This window comes from Sardina pilchardus, chromosome 6, assembly GCF_963854185.1.
Source record: "Sardina pilchardus chromosome 6, fSarPil1.1, whole genome shotgun sequence".
Classification (NCBI taxonomy): domain Eukaryota; kingdom Metazoa; phylum Chordata; class Actinopteri; order Clupeiformes; family Clupeidae; genus Sardina; species Sardina pilchardus.
The window spans coordinates 20,984,369-21,004,512 of record NC_084999.1 but is presented as its reverse complement, the minus strand read 5'-3'; the positions used below and the strand labels follow the sequence as shown (position 1 = coordinate 21,004,512).

Genomic DNA, 20,144 nt, shown 5'->3' with positions numbered 1-20,144 from the left:
GTCAACCACTGCTGTGAGCACATTTTGTTGGACCCCGGGGGTAGTGTTACACTCATGGCCTGGCCTACAGGTTTCAATATATCTATTTCAAAAAGCCTATGTTGCACTGTGCAAGAGGTTCAAGGATGGCTGTTGTCTTTCGACAAAAGATCTGACCGTGTCAGATATTTAGAATGAATATCTCACAATGGCAATGCTGTGCCAACCTTCATCTACTAACCAACTAGACAGAAATTATGGTAACACTTTACTTGACGGGTTCATTCATAACACATTCATAACAGCTGTCATGAACTGCATATGAAGCATTCATGACTGATTTATGAAACATGATTCAACATTCATACCAACACTTTCATGAATGTGGAAGACAAAATGACGAAAACTTGTCAAAATAAAAGTCCAACAATCTAGTAATCCATATAGGGTATTATGAATCCTCTCTAGCGTTTGTAAACATCTCATGAATATTTTATGAAGTCTACTACAAATGTCACTTTACTATACGAGTTGTGAAGTATTCATCATACTGGGAAGTAAACTACTGACCATCTGTGGACCTTTGAATGGTTGGACATTCCTGTTTTATATATCTATACAGTCATTGGTGTAGACAATTATGCATTCTTCAGAGGTTACTATCATAAAATCACAAACAGACAAAGGAAAAAAAACTAAATTCTCCTGGACACTGGACTTCCCTGTTGACTAAGATGTGACATGGTCAGGTTGGCTAAAACAAAAAAGGACAGCAATGCTGCTTTGCGATTGTTGGACTTTTATTTTGACAAGTTTTTGACGTTTTGTCTTCCACATTCATGAAAGGGTTGGTATGAATGTTGAGTCATGTTTCATGAAACAGTCATGAATGCTTCATGTGCAGTTCATGACAGCTGTTATGAATGTGTTATGAACGAACCCGTCAAGTAAAGTGTTACCGAAATTATTCTACCTGGACTTTTGTAATGGCTTTGAAACCATCATTCAGTGATTCAGTGATTCAGTGATCTCATTCAGTGGGATCATTGTCCAGTAGCCTCTACAGTATATGGTGGCCATGACCCACTAGACCATGACATGATCTACTAAATCATTTGTCATCGAAATGGCGATTTTTAAAAAATTTTTATAAGTATATATTTTTTGGCTTTTATGCCTTTAATGATAGGACAGTTGAGAGAGACAGGAAGTGAGTGGGAGAGAGCGTTGGGGTGGGATCCGGAAAGGACCACGGGGCGGGAATTGAACCCGGGTCGCCGGCGTGCGGTGCAGGTGCCCCAGCCAGTCGCGCCACGGCTGGGGCCAATAAAGTGACACTGCTAAGATTTCAATAATGCATTACTAATGTGACAATGTATGCTACAATAATGTCATGTTTACATGTTAAATGTTTAAATGGGAGTTGTTTCCACAGTATTCATAATGCTGTGGTATACGAGTTATATACTGTAGAATAATCACACTCGAATGTGATAAAGCTTTACATTGGTATGGCTGAGGAAATGTTTAGACCTAAGCTGGGACAAAGTCCTCATAACACCTCTGACTGGAATATGGAGGAATTTAGTCCTCACAACACATTTGACTTGGATATGGAGAAATGTGTTAGCTCCTTAATCCTTACCCATTATCCCACCATAAACACACCTTTTCACCTAATTTTCGATAAAAAATCTAAAAGTAGCAATTGACCATTTCAGAGGGTTATACGTGATATAAACACATGATTTGGGTATTCCAGAAAAAAATGGGATTAAATGAGTTAAACATTTAACAACACTAGGCCTACTGTAGTTCAAATTCCTAAATGGTCTGTAAATTGTGGCTGTGAATCGAAAGATTTCAACATTGTTCAGCCAGGAATAGAGACATAACTGAAGTTAACAAAGATTTTAATCGGGATAGAAATTAGCAACAATGAGAGTCTTTGGCGTAGGCCCCGTCCTAGGTCCAGGTCACTGAGTGTGCGGACCCTGGCAAATCCTGCCGGAACGAGAAGCAGGGGCGAAGCCTACCCCCTGGACAACTGGACGAGGACCGACCTATTGGTGATTAGGGAGGGAGGGTGGGAACATCGAAAATCGGCACCTGAAAGCAACAAGGCAGGTGCCTGGGCAGAGTCATTAATAAAGCCAATGTAGCCTGGTGATTGGTCGGAGGTAATGAATGAATGACGTATTAAGTATACCCGGCAGAACTACGCTGCAGCTACAGTACGCAAGCGCTACATGGATGTGACAACAAAATGTAAAGTTGGCGAATGAAGTGCATGTACAGTATACTTTAGAGGACAACTTCATTCATACACTCATTACCTTGGTTTATGATTTTTGTTCATGGATTTATTAAGGATAATTGTTGACGAATATGAGACCGTTTTTAGTTTTTTTGAAAAATAATAATCTGCGTGTTAGTCTGAAGGCATTTGGTATTGGAGAGGAGAGGATGGCACGATATTCAGGGCTGAAATGCAGCTGAGACCCATGATGGTTGTTGTCGACATCTTTTGGGCAGTTGGTAGCAGGGAGATGTGGTGGTTATTGTTATTCAGGTTTATTGAGCTGTATCTAGTTGGGAAACATGGTAGTGGGTTGTTGAGTTTTTGTTTCAGTCATAGATAGCTGGGAGAAATTGTGGTTGTTGTTGAGGGGTTTTTTTTATTCATAAATAGCTGGGGGAAATGGTGGTTGTTGTTGAGGGTTTTTTTTATTCATTAATAGCTGGGGGAAATGGTGGTTGTTGTTGAGGTTTTTGCTTGTCAGACTCTCCGTTGGTCTCATTAGTGTACTGGGCTTGGCCTTGTTGTAGCACTATGAAAAGGTTACACCCACACATGTACATACACATGTGCATATATACCCTCATCTCTCTCTCCTCTCTTTCTCTACAGTATATCTCACTCTCTCCCTCACACACACACACACTCAAACATGTGAAGCTCTACATGTACACACAAACAGATACACACACACACTCATGCACCCCACACACAGACTTCCACACAAGCACACATACACAGCTATATATACACACACCCATATACATACACTCATACACACTTACTCACACACTCACACTCATGAATAATGTAAAATAGCTGGCTGGAGTATCCCTGTCTACTCCACTCTGCCGTGGTGTAATGTAACCCAGCGCAGGTCGACCCAGTCGTCTAGGGGAGCGGCCCGGACAGCACTGGTACTGTAGCTGCTGACCCAGTTGTGGAGCAGATATTGGGTGGCCCGTGGGGGGTTGGTGCGGAAGCGGTGACGGAGGCTCTGATTCTGCTGTGGGGTGGTGCCGGTGAGCGCTGGATGCAACTAGAGCTCAGACTGCCGCCACCAATCGGTCATGTTTCAACAAGATGCTGTCTGCCTGGTCAATTTGTTGTGTGTTTGTGTGTGTGTGTGTGTGTGTGTGTGTGTGTGTGTGCTAGTGAGAGAGATAGAGAGAGATAGAGGAAGAAATTCTGTTCATTGTGTATACATATGTGTACTGTGTATGCTGTTCATCTGTTTACCATGTTTGAGTGTACATGTATGTCTTTGTGCTCATTCTCTCTCTCTCTGTGTGTGTGTGTGTGTGTGTGTGTGTGTGTGTGTGTGTGTGTGTGTGTGTAGTGTGTGTGTCCTCAAACCAAAGGAGTTATATTCTCCATCTGACGTCACTGACTATAACACTAGATGCTGTGTGAAAAGAGAGACTGTGCTGGGCCTGATTAACCTCTTGGGCATTGCGCAGAACCTTTCATGTCACCAGCCGCTTTCATACTCTACAGGTGGAATTTTGTTCTACACTGTGAATGGAGTCTTCTGTTCCACAATAAACCAGAGAAAGATATGTGTACAATTAGCATGGAAAATTAACGTCAGAGATGAAGAGATAGCCAAGGCAAGTCATCTCAGGGATGCTGAGATAATTATGCCTATTATTATAGAAGTTTTTTTGGGGTCCTATTGGACTTATTATTGTACATATTTTCCCTCTATATGGAATTTTTGACTGACTTTGTAGTTTCTAATAGAATTATGTCTTTTCACTAAACTTTTGCTTTGCCTGAGGCATACACTCATTGAAAGTTGGTATTCGTAGACTCACTCTACATTCGGAGGAATGCTGTGGAGCATTTCTTCAGTCCATGCCTTTAGTCTGGAACTGTGTGAAAGAAACTGGGCTCCAAAGTTCCAGGTTGCATTCCTGATCACATCCTTATGCTTGTGACTGTGAGCTCTCCACAACACCTAATGTATGATGTCTGTGCCCTCCCGACACACACACACACACACACACACACACACACACACACACTGACCCTCTTCTCTCTCCCCTGCAGTTCTTTGATCCGGGAGAGGTCCTGTATGCGTACGACAGTCCAGCCGGCTACGGTCTGATGGGGCTGCAGCTGCTGGCGTACGTGTGGTTCTGCTACGCCGTGCTGGTCTCGCTCAAGCACTACCCCGAGAAACAGCCCTTCTACATCCCCTTCTTCTCCGCGTATACTCTCTGGTGAGCCACAACAAATGCCTTTCCACTGGGATGGGAGGGGGGGGGGGAGTCTTGTCACTTGTGTTGTAGTGGGACGCTTCCGGAATTTTAAAAGTGGTGCTTTTAGAATCCAGACCTCCGTGCCCTTTGAACTCTTGACCTCAGCATGCCTCATGCAATGCACCACCAGGTTTATCCATTTTATTTCTCTTTTTCTTTTGGAAGTGTCGGAAAGAAATAGCAGTGGGTTGGTGAAGAACAGCGAAATAAGCCGAGATATACCCAGTGGCGCAATATTGCTCAGTCTCTGCTTTACATGCGCTTCTGCTGAATTGGCTCATTAATGTGGAGGCAATGGGTTCAATCTATAATTCATGGTCTCAGGTCTGCTGTTTGCTCAGGATTTTGGCTGAGCTTGCTCTGGCACCTGACAGACAGAGAGAGTCTCTCTCATTAAGACAGGTAACTGCTCCATGTTGGCACGGCTACCGCCGTCTCAAGGCCATCTGTGTGTGTGTGTGTGTGTGTCTGTGTGCGTTGCCTCAGGTTTTTTGCTGTGCCCGTGATGGCGCTGATTGCCAACTTTGGGATCCCTCGCTGGGCCCGGGAGAAGATCGTCAACGGCATCCAGCTGGGCATCCACCTCTATGCCCACATCGTCTTCCTGGTGAGTAAATCTTCATTAATAATGCAGAGCCTCCATGCACGCAGCCTCCTTGGCACTGTGCTCCTCACTGCAGGCCTCCCTATGCTATTTGTCTTATCTACACAATGCCCGTTTGGGTTCATCGATTCATGAATAGATTTTAAGGTTTGTGTGTCTGTGCGTACTAGAGGTATGGATTGCTGTGCTTGTGTTTTGTTGTTCCTTTTGTGTCTGTGTGTGTGTGTGTGTGTGTGTGTGTGCCTTGTTTGGAATACTTAAACTGTATGCACCTGGAGAAGCCCCTGACTATAGTGTGCAGGGTACTAGGCCGTATGTAGGTCTGTACTGTATGTGGATGGGATGTGTGGGATATGTCCCATTCAATATTCAAAACAGTTTTTGAATCCTTTTCCAGGATTTGCTTGAAAAATAAGAATTCGGCTCTCGTCTTAGTTAAACTTCTAAGTGAAAAACGTTGGAATTTAACTGCATAGCCTCTACATGAATGGCTGTGTTATTTTTTAATTGTTTAGCATTTCCTGTATCAAACATTGTTGAAAGAGAGTGTGAGAGAGAAAACACACACCAGTTTGTCATCTGTCGGTAGAGATTATTGTGGATATAAAAAAAGAGTAATATCACCTAGTAACAACTGAAAGTGGGCTAATCAACATAATAAACTGGGATGACGCCCCCCCCCCCCCCTCCTTTTGAAAAGACAGTAATGTCCTTGTGTGTACCTCTTTCTTCACTGTCTTTCCTCTCCAGGCCATCACACGGCCCTCTGCGGCCAATAAGAATTTCCCCTACCACGTGCGGACGTCCCAGATCGGTATCCTACTGTCCAGCCCGAAGGGCACGGCGGGAGAGAGCTTCCCGCACCACGCCTACGGAAACAGCTCCTTTCTGGGCGACTCTCAGCCCAACTTCACTGAGCTCTTCTCCATCAACGCCGTGAGTGAGGCAGGGGTTGGGGAGTGGGACAGAGACATGGGGGCCGATGCCAACGGCTGGGACTCTGACACACTCCTGTTTCGTTCTGTGCCGCTGTGAATGTTTGTTTTTCAAAAAAACACATAAAAATTTCATGAGTCTGAATTTTGCTTTCTTCGTGGCCACCAAACAAAGTCTTTATGCCGTCCTAGAAAAATGTGCTATTGTTCCACATGCATTTGTGACGCTTCCCATAACGATTTAAGCAGGAAGACTTATCGGTCGATCTGACGGTGGGTGGAATCGTGGATACGGATGCAATGCGTGGCACATGTGTAACGGGTCTCTCCTCTGCTGATCCGCAGGGCCCGATGAAGACCGTGGACGAGGCAGCGGTGGTGCGCAAGAGCCAGGAGGTGCCGCGGAACAGCGAGCAGAAGATCATCACCACCACGGCCGACCTCATCTCCAACCTGACCCCTCCGCCTCCGCCCGTGCCCCCCCGCATCGCGGTGCACTCGCCACCCACCCTCCGCCTCTCCTCCCACTTCACCGAGTACTTTAGCATGCAGGGAGGGGCAGGCCAAGGGTCCAAAGCTTAGGCTTAGAGAGAGAGAGAGAGAGAGAGAGAGAGAGAGAGAGGAAGGTCAAGGGGCAGACAGATGTAAAGGGATGGATGGATGGATGGATAGATAGATAGGTGGATAGATAGATAGGTGGATGTATGTGTGTGTGTGTGTGTGTGTGTGTGTGTGTGTGTGTGCGTGTGCGTGTGCGTGTGTGTGAGCGTGAGAATGAGATGGCATGGAGTGCCTGTAATAGAGCGAGTGCGTGTAGTTTGCTGGGCAGAGTCTTCAAAAAATCCATTTTCACTTTTGTGCGTGCACGTATATTTCTTTGACTTTTTCCGCGGTCCGAAGCAACAGGAAAGCGAAGCGATGGAGGTGAGCATGGGAAAGGAAGTGAGCTGTGGGGTGGGGAGAGGAAAAGTCAGGAAGTCGACTCCACTTCAAAGTGCAAAGCTTGTTAAAGGATAAAGAAGCAATAAATATTTCAGTGGGACCAGGGAGTGCCTGGGAGGAGCTGAAGGACGGCCATCAAAGATTCATGGGAAGAGCCAGGAGGAGTAGCGCTGAGCTTAAACGCGTACAACGTGACGTGACGAGAACCTCCATGAGTATGCGAAATCACGCAGAGAAAACAGTAAAGACAGGGATGCAAACGAAACGCTAACTCCCATCATCTTTTGTTTTGTGTTGCTTTTTGAATTTGGTTGAGTTCCTCGTGGTGCTGTGGTCATTCTAAGAGACTCTCATTGCCATTGCAATAGAACAGTGACTATGAAGTTATTTACCTCCTTCGTCTAAAACTATTTGTAAAGTTTTGTTTTTATACACTTGTTTGCAATGGTGTTGTCAGTGAACATCATAAGTGTGTCCAGTTAGTTTGTATTTATTTTGCACCTGACTTGTTATGAATCTGAGCAGTATGTGGAGTCTGCAGGGTCAGGTTTATCAGACTCTTACAGTGTGTCTCAGACCAGCATGCTTTTCTTACGCGTGTCTAAGCTAACTCCTTATGCTGATCTGAAGACTTTGCAAATCCTCCTGCTATCCAATTTTGTGTATACAGTAAATTGTATAGGCTGTACATATATTTTCTATAATTTATCAGAATATTTGTTTCAAATGGAAGTCATAATTGTTGTCAAGGTTTTTTTTTTTTTAGTTTAATAATGAAAAGAGCTGTTAATTTGTAATGCTGATATATCCCGGTTTTTAGATGTCTAACAGAATCACAGTAACAGTATATTTCAATCTAAATGTTGATCTCCTTCTGTAACACAGGAGAGCTAGGAGAAAAATGTATTCTGTGGGTCTGAAGTTGAATGGTCCATCTCTCCGTAGCCATCATGTGATGTGGAGTCTTTATCCTTAGCTTCAGTGTAATGGCAATTGTTTGGACACAGTCCCAAGAGATTGGAATTGCAGTGCTAGTAGTTCTATAACCTGTTGCATTACATTCTTAACTGCATGGTGCACTTTAAAGTTACCTTGTTTCTCTCACTCATGTTTATTCATGCCAATGCAACTATAATGCAATGTAATGCATTATTTCATGTGTTAAGGGTCAAGTATGTTTTATTTGTAAATGTGTTTACTATTTTCATATGTATCTATAAATATTTCATAATTTGTGACTCCTTCGCAGAAGTGTTCAAACTGTATTTATGTCAACAGCATAACTTACCATGCGTAGTGTTTATTTGACTTCAAGATAGATAGGCTGGTACGTTATGTGTATAATGACATATTTATAAAGAGAGGTATTATTTAGTGTTCATACACAGAAGTCATACTTGAATTAGACTATGTGGTACTCTGTTGGGAAAGCTTTTTTCCCTTTCTTTTTTCAGATTGTGCGTTCCCTTGTTTTTCATTATACCCATATAAGTCCAGATGGTCTTAATCTATTGGCTGATGTTTTGACAACTAAACAATTTATGATTTGATATTAATGATTGATACCCAGAGAGGTAATCTAAGGAATGATGCACAGATAAGGACGCAGTCACTTTACAAATGTTGCCTACTATAGAAAACAGCACAGTAACAAGAGGGGTAGAAAGCACGTCAGAATGAGCCTGTAAAGAGCACACTACTGTTCACAAAGACTTAGACAAATACTGTTTTAAGTGTCAAATGGAATTTACCTGAAGCAGCTGTATGTACACTTTTTGCCAAATTAAAAGATTTGTTTTTGTTAAAAATGACTTGATGTGCTTTTTCCATCATTGCGATGCTGGGAAGCAAAGTGTGCATCTATGCTTAAGTCTGCTCAATTTCAGTAAGCTACCTTGAGAATAAGTGAAAATAAGACGTGTAGCCTATGTTGTGTCTGTGAGTATTGTGCCCTCTCATGGGCCTTCCAGGAAGTGGATACAACGTACAATAAATCAAATGACATCATTCCCAATACTTCACTATGGGATGTGTCTTCAAGTACCAAATGAGGTTCTTGTTCTCATTTAATGACCTTCAAAATGTCAAAGCAATACATAAACATACACTGTAGTTCATCCCAAACAAACAAACAAAAAAAAGCTCTCATTGAAGATGACTTTAGACAGTTCTTTGAGCTACTTCCACACCCCAGCTATGTGACAGCTCAGGGTTTACTGTTGGCCAGTAAGCTGTGCCTGCTCCTCTATGTAGCCCTTCAGCAGCTGGTTGACCAGAGTCAGTTCGTTTTCCCGTTTGACTGGGGACAGTGGAGGGAAAGGGTTGCCCTTATACTCCAGCACAGCCATGGCAGCGCGGTCCAAGTTCTCCCTGTTGGGCAGCCGTGCCATGTATGTGTAACCTTTGCTCTGATTCTCAAACCTCGGTGCTAGAACTTTGAAAAGCTTGGGGAGCAAATCCTTTTCCTGTGAATGTGGAAGGAAAATATATCAACATGACACAACATCATATGGGATTTTCAATGCATTTACTAACTTTAGAGGTCTGAGGTAAATTTAGGTAGCCTGCTATGAGATAAGGCAGGCTTCACAGTTTGACTAGGTCAAGGAAGCGACCACCACTGAACATACCGTGAGCCAGAAGTTCGCCATTTTCATCGCTTCCTCATCCGTGTCTCCTCTCTTTGCATAGTCTATCAGCTGTGGTGAAAAGACATCTAATATCAGGCTAACATGGATTCATGAACCCTTGACGTCACTTTCCAAGAAGTTAAAGCCCATCAAAACACACTACAAGACACTGGTAAAATGTTATTTAACACTAACAATAGGCAACTTGCTTTAGTCTACTTGGCAATGTATTTACTAAACATAATGTTAAATCACTGATTCTTGAGAATTTGCCTAAAACATGTCTCACTAAGAAAAGTGCTGATTCTGTTGGAAATTAATGCCATTTCCATGAACAAAAATAATCAAGGTTATAATCAGGGGGTCCTTTGCACAAATGTGAGGTTCTTTTAAAGGTTTATTTTATTTTTGTATTAATTTAATGATTATATGCTGGCCCATACCCTACAAAATCAGTTGTCCTCGAATAGGAGATAATCATTTTGACTTGATTAAAAACACTAAAAGCAATCATTTAATTTAATGATATCTTTACCACATGAACGAGTACATTGTATTATGTATTAGAAACTCCAAACAGTACGTTTTGAGCAATATTTACTATTATTTTGTGGCTGCTCAAAATGTGTCCCACATTTTCGTCACCACCGTCAGATATTTATAAAAGGCAATAAAATCAGGCAACTACAAGGTCAACTACATTCTTGAGGACCTCACTTTCAAACCTTCAGCCGTACTGCATGCTTTAAGATCACTCAAGCTCCCATTAGTTTGCTATTTTCTCTTAAAGTTGTTCATATTTTTGGACACTGCTACTGTCACAACCATAACATGTCAACACCGTCTCTTTTGTATACAAAATATTAGATTAGATTATAAAATAAATGTATACTTTTTAAGAAGAGGTTTGAAGTAGCCAGCAATAGGATGCAAACAGGGTGGATAATGTGAACAATTCATGCATATCATGTGAAAGAGTAGATTTTTGTCACCACCGTCAGATGTCACCCTCCGTCAGGTTTTCTGCTTAACGGTGGTGAAAAAAGCCTCCAAATGGTCCTCAACGGAGGCTTTTTGGACCAAATAGTTAAATAAAGTTGTCAAGCAAGACTTGAGTGGTATTCATTTTGGAATTTTATGTTGTAATGAAACCACTGTCAACACCGTCAGATTAGTGTCACACCGTCAGATTCATTTTTCATTTGTTTTAAATAAATATGCTTACAATATGTTTCTTCAGTGGTGTAGTTATTAAAGTAATAGTCTGTTTTAATTCAAAAATATGGTTGTTGGATTAAAAAAGCATACTTTTTCTATTTAGGCCTAAAAAAATGTTGTATAAGTACTGGAAAAATGCCTATTTTATGAAAAAAATACAAAAAGGGGAGGTTGCACCGGTACATTGCTGAACAGCTTAGACCTTGGTCTATAATGACATACCTTCAGATTTTGTAATTTAACTAACTTTTTTTTTTTCAAAATTAAAACCCGTTTTAGGCAAATTCTCAAGAATCAGTCAAGAGCACTTACATGTCAGTTAGATGTTATGGGCCTACAACCAAGATGCTTACCTTCTCGGCGTAGAACTGAACTTCATCTGCCCGTACCCTCGTGGTCTCTATTCTCTCATGCCGAACCAGTCCTGTCAAAATGTTCCTGAGCAAGTGTATCCGAGACTCGGGTCCCAGACCCATTCTACGGGCCATACGGCCATGAGATATGAGGGCTCGTAGTGTTAGTCGCATCTTCCAAGCTAGCTGACGCTTTAGGCTACTAGTTTAAAGAACGCACCCGCTTAGCTATAACACTTCCTCGTGTATGTTGATATATTCAATAGTTAAATGAAAGAGGACGTTTAACGTTAAGCTATAAACGACACATTTGTAAGTAGGCTACATAAACATCGAATGTCATAACATGCGAGGTCTTCTTTGACATTGTCTGTCCGGTTGTAATATATATCCGACTGGACGAGTATGCCCTTACTAATAGTTCCGCCTTTGATATAGCCATCATGTGTGTAGGCTATATCCTACCTCTCTTTAATATAATATAATTTAATATAATATGATATAGGCTAATGTAATATATTATAATATAATACAATATAAATGTTTTTCCTTTTTTCTTTTCTTTTTTTTAGTGAACCAGTTTTAAGTTTAAAAAGGACTGCCCCATTGGCGTAATAGGCAAATCATTGGAAACAACCTGCAATGTCAATGGGAATTCCAGTGATAGCAACATGATAGGAAGGTACTTCTTCACGTGGCGATCTGTCACAGTGCACGCTAAAATAAGAGAAGAAAAAGGGCAGAAGTACTGTAGTGTTCAACAGAGAAGAAAAATGGCAGAGGTAATGTTCAACTAGGCCCTACTTGGGTATTCCCATCATGTTACAGTAGCCTACAGTAACTACAGTAGGCTACATGGAAACAAAAACTTATTCAGATGTTTCTGTTGAGAAAAAGGGGGGAAGTTAATGGGAACATCCAGAGTGTCGAAATAAAAAAAAAATCTGTCATTATATCCTCAGCAATCAAACATCTGACTGATGGAACTATAGCCTACTGCAGGTCACATCTGCAACATGGGAAATGTATTCCTCTAAACACTTTGGATACCCAATGAGGAAATTATTTATGCATTGTTGTAACTTATGTTGATATTTTTGTTAATGGATTTTAGCAGACATATGATTCTTGGAGTATCCCATCATAGCTCAAATGTTTTTGATACTAAGATAGATATATTTTCATATCTTAAAAAAACTTTTCAGCATGGGCCTTGTTACTTTTCTCTGTGAGACATGAAAGTGATGCATCATCTTCTGAAAAGGCCAGAGGTCAAGAGGTTAGAATGAGGTCAACCTAATGTCAGTTTTATTTGTATAGCACATTTTAAAAACAACAACAGTTGAACAAAGTGCTGAAAAAATACAAATAAGATAAGAGTAACATAATAAAAACAAAGGAGAATAATAGTAAAATAATATTAAACTTATTATTATTAATACAAATTATTATTATTATTATTATTATTATTATAACAATAATAATAGTAAAAAAAAGAATAGGAAAGTAATACAAATAAAGTAAATCTTCTAGAGTATGAGAGTATTTTAAACTGATTTAAAAGCTAAAGAGTAGAGATGAGTTTTGAGATGGGATTTGGAAATGTTTAGAAAAGGCTATGGTGGGGGAGATTGTTCCAGAGTTTGGGGGCAGTAGCAGCAAAAGCACAGCCTCCTCTACATTTAAATTTGGTTTTGGGAACACTCAACAGAAATAGAGCAAATGATCTAAGACTTCTAACATGGGAGCATGTACAATAGATCAGAGAAATAGCTGAGAGCTTTTGTTCAAAATCCCAGTCAAACTCCTGCTATTCTATTGGGAGACACGCCCACTTCCTGAAGCTTCCCTCACCTGATGATAATTGTCAATCAGCCTCACTAGTGTGTGTGTGTCTCTTTGTGCTGACTGCTTGCTCCTCGGCCTGCCGCATGTGTTTGCTGCGTCTATGACTTTGTAAGTTTATTTAATCTTTTTGCACTGATATTAATTTGATAAACTTAAATGCTTCATTTGGTTAAAGATTTCCTTTGTGGTTATGTGAGTGTATTATTATTTATTATTATTATGATTTGTATCAGTAAAGCTTGCTTTGTTTGATTGTAGATACCAGCAATTACAGCAATTGTAACCCACACTGGAGAAAAACAACAGAGAAAGAAGCCAATGGCAAATAAATGCAATTGAGAAATAATTCTTGGATTCATTCCTGTGTTCTAAACGACACACCATTCTGGTAGCAGTCATCCGTAACCAGCCAAACTCCACATACTTTACATGGTCCTTCGAGAGCCGGAGAGGCTGCTGGAATGGAGTCAGAAGACAACCCAGGGAAACTGAAGCGTTCAGCTAGGCATGTGAGGCCTCCTGCGTGGCATCAGGATTATGAAATGGTACATCCCCACTCTTCTGCTACAAATGTTCAAGGTCAATCACAAGGAGGAGTAAATCCAGAAGGCCTGCTGCCACATGGAAACACAGATGTGAAATCTCTGACTGAGGAGGTAAAACAGATGAAAGGTATACTAATAGATTTGGGAGAAATGGTGAGGCATATGAAGATCCGAAGTGATTGCTCTTCCTTCCTTTCCGATTCACAAAACCCATCTCCAGAGAGACAGGCAGGAGAGAGAGATCCACCAGTGGACTTTAGGACATCCTTTGTGCAGGAGTTGGGAGAATGTCTTCGTCAACACCAGGAAGAAAGACAAAACCTGCCTCTCCCCTCACCACCAAGGTTTAGTAGACAAAGCACTCTTCCACCTCCACCTGCCTCTATGCTTCCCACACCCTCGGCCCGAGCAAGTAGAGAACCACCAGACATAAATGTTGGCCTAAATGTTCATGCACATCCTGAGCCAGCAATTCCTTGTCAGAGGAACTTAACCTCACAACCCTCTATGAATTTCAATCCGATTCCACAGTACCTGAATCAGCCACTAGGTGCCAACCAAGAGTTCTCTCATATCTATAATGAAGTTGGTCATCCAGGTCTTTATCCCAGTGACTCCCAGTCAGCGAGGAGTGATGTCCCCCTCCAATATAATCAACTGCCAGGGAATGCTTTCTATTTTTCAGGCCCTCCATGCCCTCCATGCCCTCCATGGATGCCGCCGCTAATGTCATCATATCCAGCTTACTTCCAAAATGGTGGATTATTCAGGCCTCCCTATTTTTCTTATCCTGTCCCTAATGTGCCATATGCTCCACCCGTCCACCCAGAGTATGTGGCTCCAATAGCTGCTGCACCACAACCTCCTCAGGCTCCCCTCCAGCCTGCACCAGCCTCACAGATTAGAGTGACAGCCCCTGCCAATAACTTTGTAGATATTCCTGTTCGTTCCTCTCGCCATTTGCCTTTGGCCCCGGCACTAGCTGACCCTGTTAGGCCCTTAGAAGAGTATGCAGATAGTCATCCTAGAAATGTCCAGTGCCATTCTGTTGTTGATTTGATTCCCAACGTGTCAGTGCCCCAGTCTCATGAGGCACCTGTTGATCAGGTGCGTTATCCTCGTAGGCCCCATCCTGCTGCAGCCACTCTTTCCTGTATTCCAGCCCAATCATCAGTTCCTGTGCCCTCCACACTAGTGCCCCTTGCTCATCTCAGAAGGTCAGCATATGAAAAGCCTTCGTTCCCGTTCTTTAGAAGAGAAGACCCTCATGAGTTTGCCATGCTAAATATGGCTTTGGAGAACTTATTGCCACCCGAGGAACATGAGCAGTATAAATATCATATTCTTCTTGACCATTTGAAATTGGATTCAGCTCGTCATCTTGCCCTTGCCTATGCTCATCACCCACAGCCTTACACCACTTCTTTAAAAGCTCTTCAGAAGAGGTACGGCCAACCACACCACCTAGTGTTAAGAGAAATCACTTCCATTCAGAGCCTTCCAAGTGTTCGCTCTGGAGACTCCCGAGGATTCAGTCAGTTTGCCGTACGTATCAGAGCTTTGGTAGGCATGCTTCAGTCCTGGGGCCATGATGAAGGTGCAAAGGAGCTAGCCTGTGCATCTCATGTCCATCAACTGCTCAGTAAGCTTCCCGCTGACCAAGTTGCCAGTTTTGCCAGACAAGCCCGAATATTAAGACCAGATGTGCCGTATAATCTTATAGAATTTGCAAATTGGTTAGAGGAGGAAGCAGAATGTCAAAGTTTGGCTGTTCGAGTGAGTGAGCAAGCACGAAATGCCATAAGGCCACCAGCCAGAGATGGAGGAACCATGAAATCAGTCCACCCTACTGCCACTTTCCTTCAAGGTGTAAGTCTGGAAGAGAGTGCCAGAGTTCACACCCAGAATCGAAACACCAACCCACATGTGAAATTCTTGAGTGAGCATGCATCCTCGTCCTGTGCTTTCTGTGACAGTCAAGATCACCATCTTAGTCAGTGTCCTGAATTTCAGGAGTTTGATGTAGAAGCCAAGAGGAAGTGGATTGTGGACAATGGCCGCTGCTGGAGGTGTGGACGTTCTCATCGTTCCGTCAACTGTGACCTGAAGAGAGGCTGCCCCCAATGCAGAGATCGGCATTTAGGAATCCTGCATGACGTGAATATCCATAGAAGTGAGCAACAAATTCTCTATCTGAGTAGGCCCAGTGGATTCAACTCTGTACTCCTTAAGGTAGTAAAAGTAGTCCTGACTCATAAAGGAAAATCCCTGGAGACCTATGCCATTCTGGATGACGGTTCAGAGAGAACCATGCTCCTGTCCTCTGCTGCGGAGAATTTAGGCCTCCATGGGGCGGCTGAGTCCTTAGTCCTACGCACAATCAGACAAGGCACGGAGAGAATTGAGGGTGCTACAGTGTCCTTTTCTATCTCATCAGCTTCCCATCAGCAAAAGACATATGAAATCAAAAATGCCTTTACTGCTAATCAACTGAATCTACCTGAGCAGACTTACCCAGTCACCACTCTGCAGAGACGTTACCAGCACCTCCAAGGCCTGAGGCTGCAAGAGTTCCATAAAGTCAGACCACTGCTGCTGGTGGGAGCAGACCATTCTCATCTCCTGTGCTCTGTGGAACGTGTGAGATTTGGCCCCCCTGGAAGCCCAGCTGCCCTGCATACTCGTCTAGGATGGACATTGCATGGACCAATCTCTCTGGGCCAGGACTCCAGTTCTGATACTCATTGTTTCTTCGTTGCTTCTCCTGATCAAGACCAGTTACAGAGGGATGTGGAGCGATTGTGGCAGATCGACATCTTCCCATACTCTAAGAATCCTAAAACTGTGATTAGATCCAAGCAGGACCAGCAAGCCCTTGAGTGCCTAGAACAACAAACAGAGCGCCATGACATTAATGGAATACAGCGATATGCCACTCCTTTGCTCAGAGCCAAAAATGCCCCTTTACTACATGCGCCTCCTGAAGCAGTCCTGCCATCTTTACGTCACATTGAACGACAGTTGTCCAAGAACCCAGAACGTGCAGTCATCTATGAGCAGGAGATCCAAAAACTCATTGATGCCGGATACGTCAAGAAACTGAGTTCATGTGAAGTGGGAGAAAGCCATGAGGCCTGGTATATACCCCATCATCTAGTGGAGCATAATGGCAAACATCGCCTTGTGTTTAATTGTTCCTACCAACACCAGGGTGAAGACCTTAATACTTACCTGCTGCCAGGTCCAACATTAGGCCCTTCCTTGCTTGGAGTTCTCATCCGTTTCCGAGAACATCAGGTTGCCATCAGTGGGGACATAAAGGGAATGTTCCATCAAATCCGTTTGCTACCCACTGATCGGCCCCTGTTGCGCTTCCTCTGGCGGAGTATGAAGAGAGACACTCCCCCTGAAGTCCACGAATGGCAGGTCTTGCCCTTTGGCACTACGTGCAGTCCATGTTGTGCCATATATGCACTCCAACGGCATGCTCAGAGTCTTACTGGAGAACATCCTGATGTCCAGTTTTCAGTTCTTAATTCCTTTTATGTGGACAACTGCCTCCAAAGCCTATCCTCTGTTCCCGAAGCCAAAGCCATGGTCGACAAACTGCGTTCCACTTTGATTGAAGGGGGTTTTGAGGTCCGTCAATGGGCCAGTAACCATGTCTCTGTAATCAACCACTTACCTGCTGAAGCACGTTCTGCCCATTCTGAGCTTTGGCTGAGTCATGATTGCGCTGACCCATGTGAAGGGACCCTTGGACTCACCTGGCATTGCTCACATGACACACTGAGCTTTAAATACCGCCCAGTGGAGTACACAGTCCCAACCATGCGGATTCTATATCGTATCCTTGCCCGGCAGTATGACCCTCTCGGGTTCATTATTCCCTTCACCACACGTGCAAAGGTCATTCTCCAACAGCTGTGGATGAAGCCAGCTAGGGGATGGGATGATCCAGATATCCCAGAAGGCATTAAAGTGGCCTGGACCACCTGGGAGAAGGAGTTACCGGGAATAGTCAGCGTCCAGGTTCCCCGGTGGTACGGCTTAGTAGGAACTGATGCATCCACTTGCACCCGAGAGCTTCACCTGTTCTGTGATGCCTCTGAACAGGCATACGGGTCAGTCGCCTACTTACGTGTAACAGATGGACATGGAGATGTGTCTGTTTCCTTCATCATGGCCCGTTCCAGGGTAGCCCCAAAGAAGACTATATCCATCCCACGTCTTGAGCTGTGTGCTGCTTTAGCTGGGTCCCAGTTGGCTCACCTTCTGCAAAAAGAGCTGACCTTGCCCATAAATGATGTCATACTCTGGTCCGATTCCACCTCTGTTCTAACTTGGATTCGATCTGACACCTGTAGATACAAAGTCTTTGTGGCAAATCGTATCACAGAAATCCTTGAGCACACTCAGTCCGAACAGTGGAGGTATGTGGATACCGCCAATAATGCTGCCGATGACATCACAAGGGGCAGGAAGTTGACAGAACTCACTAATACTAGTCGCTGGTTCTCAGGGCCATCTTTTCTGTACTTGCCCAGAGAGCAGTGGCCGAAGCTCCCAGTTTTACCCCCCAATGAAGCTGTGCCAGAACTGAGAAAATCCCTGTTCTGTGGACATGTCCAGCAATCTGACAGCCCATTAACATCTGACTATTCCCAGTTCAGCACCTGGACAGCGCTACTGGATGCTACTGCTAAGAGTATGCAGCTGGACTCCACTAAACCACAACATGCCCAAGCAGAGCTCCATCTACTCAGTCAAGCTCAAAAAGAGGATTTCCCTGTAGAATACAAGTTACTTGAAAGTGGCAGGGATGTCCCTCCTCAAAGTCGCCTGGCTGAACTGGCCCCAGAATATGATCCGGCTACAGGACTGATCAGAGTGGGTGGCCGACTCCGTCGGAGTGAGGATCTTGAGCTTGATGTTATCCATCCAATTGTCTTAGACCCTAGGAATCATCTTACCTCTCTAATCATCTCTGAAATTGATTCTTCCTTGCATCACCCTGGGCCACAAAGAGTGTTTGCCCAACTTCGGCGGAAATACTGGGTCTTGCGTGGCCGGCAAGCTGTCAAGAAGGTTCAGCAAACATGTGTAGATTGTAAGAAATGGAAGAGCTCTCCCTCTCTTCCTCGTATGGCTGACTTACCTGTCTCCAAACTTCGTCTCCATAAGCCTCCCTTTTGGTCAACTGGAATGGACTGTTTTGGCCCCTTCACCATCAAGATTGGCCGAAGGCATGAGAAGAGATGGGGCATTCTTTTCAAATGTCAGACTACCCGATGTCTTCACCTTGAGCTCCTGTCTAGCCTTGATACTGACCGCTTTCTCTTGGCTCTTCGACGGTTTATAGCCCGGAGAGGACGTCCTCTCGAGCTCATATCCGACCAGGGCACAAACTTTCGAGGTGGCGAAAGGGAGCTCAGAGAAGCCTACGCTCAACTTGCCCCTACGCTTCAAGAGAAACTGGCACAGCAGCAAATCAGGTTTCTATTCAATCCACCACATGCCCCTCACTTTGGAGGAACCTGGGAACGTGAGGTGAGGTCCATTAAATCTGCTCTGCGTGTCACTTTAGGAACTCAGGTTGTAACAGAGGAAGTTCTTCATACTGTACTTGTTGAAGTTGAAGAAATAATGAACTCAAAACCCCTTGGCTATGTGTCATCGAACGTCTCAGATATTGACCCGATAACACCAAATGTTCTCCTGATGGGGCGGCGAGACGCATCTCTTCCTCAAGTGATGTATGCTGATTCTGAGCTCTTGACCCATAGGAAGTGGAGACACAGTCAGATCCTTGCTGACAGGTTTTGGGTTAGCTTCATTAAGGATTATCTCCCAAACCTTCAGTCCCGTCAGAAGTGGAAGAAGGATGGTCCCGCCGTCTCATCTTCTGCTGTTGTCATGGTGATGGACCCCCAGCTCCCTCGTAGTTCCTGGCCTATAGGGACGGTCACCAAGGTCCTGCCTGGTTCTGATGGCCGCATTCGAGTGGCTGAGGTCACCATAGATGGCAAACTATTCACTCGTCCTGTCAGCCGTCTGATCGTTCTTCCTGCCTTTCCTGCTGATCCTACTGTATGATTGGGATTTTTTGTTTCCGACAAATATGTCATCATATTTGGGGGCGGCTGTTCAAAATCCCAGTCAAACTCCTGCTATTCTATTGGGAGACACGCCCACTTCCTGAAGCTTCCCTCACCTGATGATAATTGTCAATCAGCCTCACTAGTGTGTGTGTGTCTCTTTGTGCTGACTGCTTGCTCCTCGGCCTGCCGCATGTGTTTGCTGCGTCTATGACTTTGTAAGTTTATTTAATCTTTTTGCACTGATATTAATTTGATAAACTTAAATGCTTCATTTGGTTAAAGATTTCCTTTGTGGTTATGTGAGTGTATTATTATTTATTATTATTATGATTTGTATCAGTAAAGCTTGCTTTGTTTGATTGTAGATACCAGCAATTACAGCAATTGTAACCCACACTGGAGAAAAACAACAGAGAAAGAAGCCAA

At 43.6% G+C, this 20,144-nt stretch overlaps 2 protein-coding genes across 2 annotated transcripts in view; one reads left to right on the top strand and one right to left on the bottom strand.

Annotated features, from left to right (window-relative positions):
• The window catches only part of tmem145 (transmembrane protein 145), a 22,885-nt gene extending 14,089 nt beyond the window's left edge, over positions 1 to 8,796 (top strand). Inside the window, exons 12-15 of the mRNA XM_062538979.1 lie at positions 4,331 to 4,503; positions 5,029 to 5,149; positions 5,897 to 6,082; positions 6,427 to 8,796. Coding sequence (XP_062394963.1) covers positions 4,331 to 4,503; positions 5,029 to 5,149; positions 5,897 to 6,082; positions 6,427 to 6,663 — 717 coding nt within the window. The 3' untranslated portion in view covers positions 6,664 to 8,796. The remainder of the gene's footprint in view (positions 1 to 4,330; positions 4,504 to 5,028; positions 5,150 to 5,896; positions 6,083 to 6,426) is intronic.
• A 275-nt stretch (positions 8,797 to 9,071) lies between these two features.
• Positions 9,072 to 11,621, bottom strand: mrpl17 (mitochondrial ribosomal protein L17). The gene is made up of 3 exons (XM_062539001.1): positions 11,225 to 11,621; positions 9,654 to 9,722; positions 9,072 to 9,488 (listed from the first exon to the last, which is right to left on the bottom strand). The coding sequence occupies exons 1-3, from the start codon at positions 11,396 to 11,398 to the stop codon at positions 9,237 to 9,239; spliced, it is 495 nt and encodes a 164-aa protein (XP_062394985.1). The 5' UTR covers positions 11,399 to 11,621; the 3' UTR covers positions 9,072 to 9,236.
• Between the last annotated feature and the right edge of the window lie 8,523 nt (positions 11,622 to 20,144).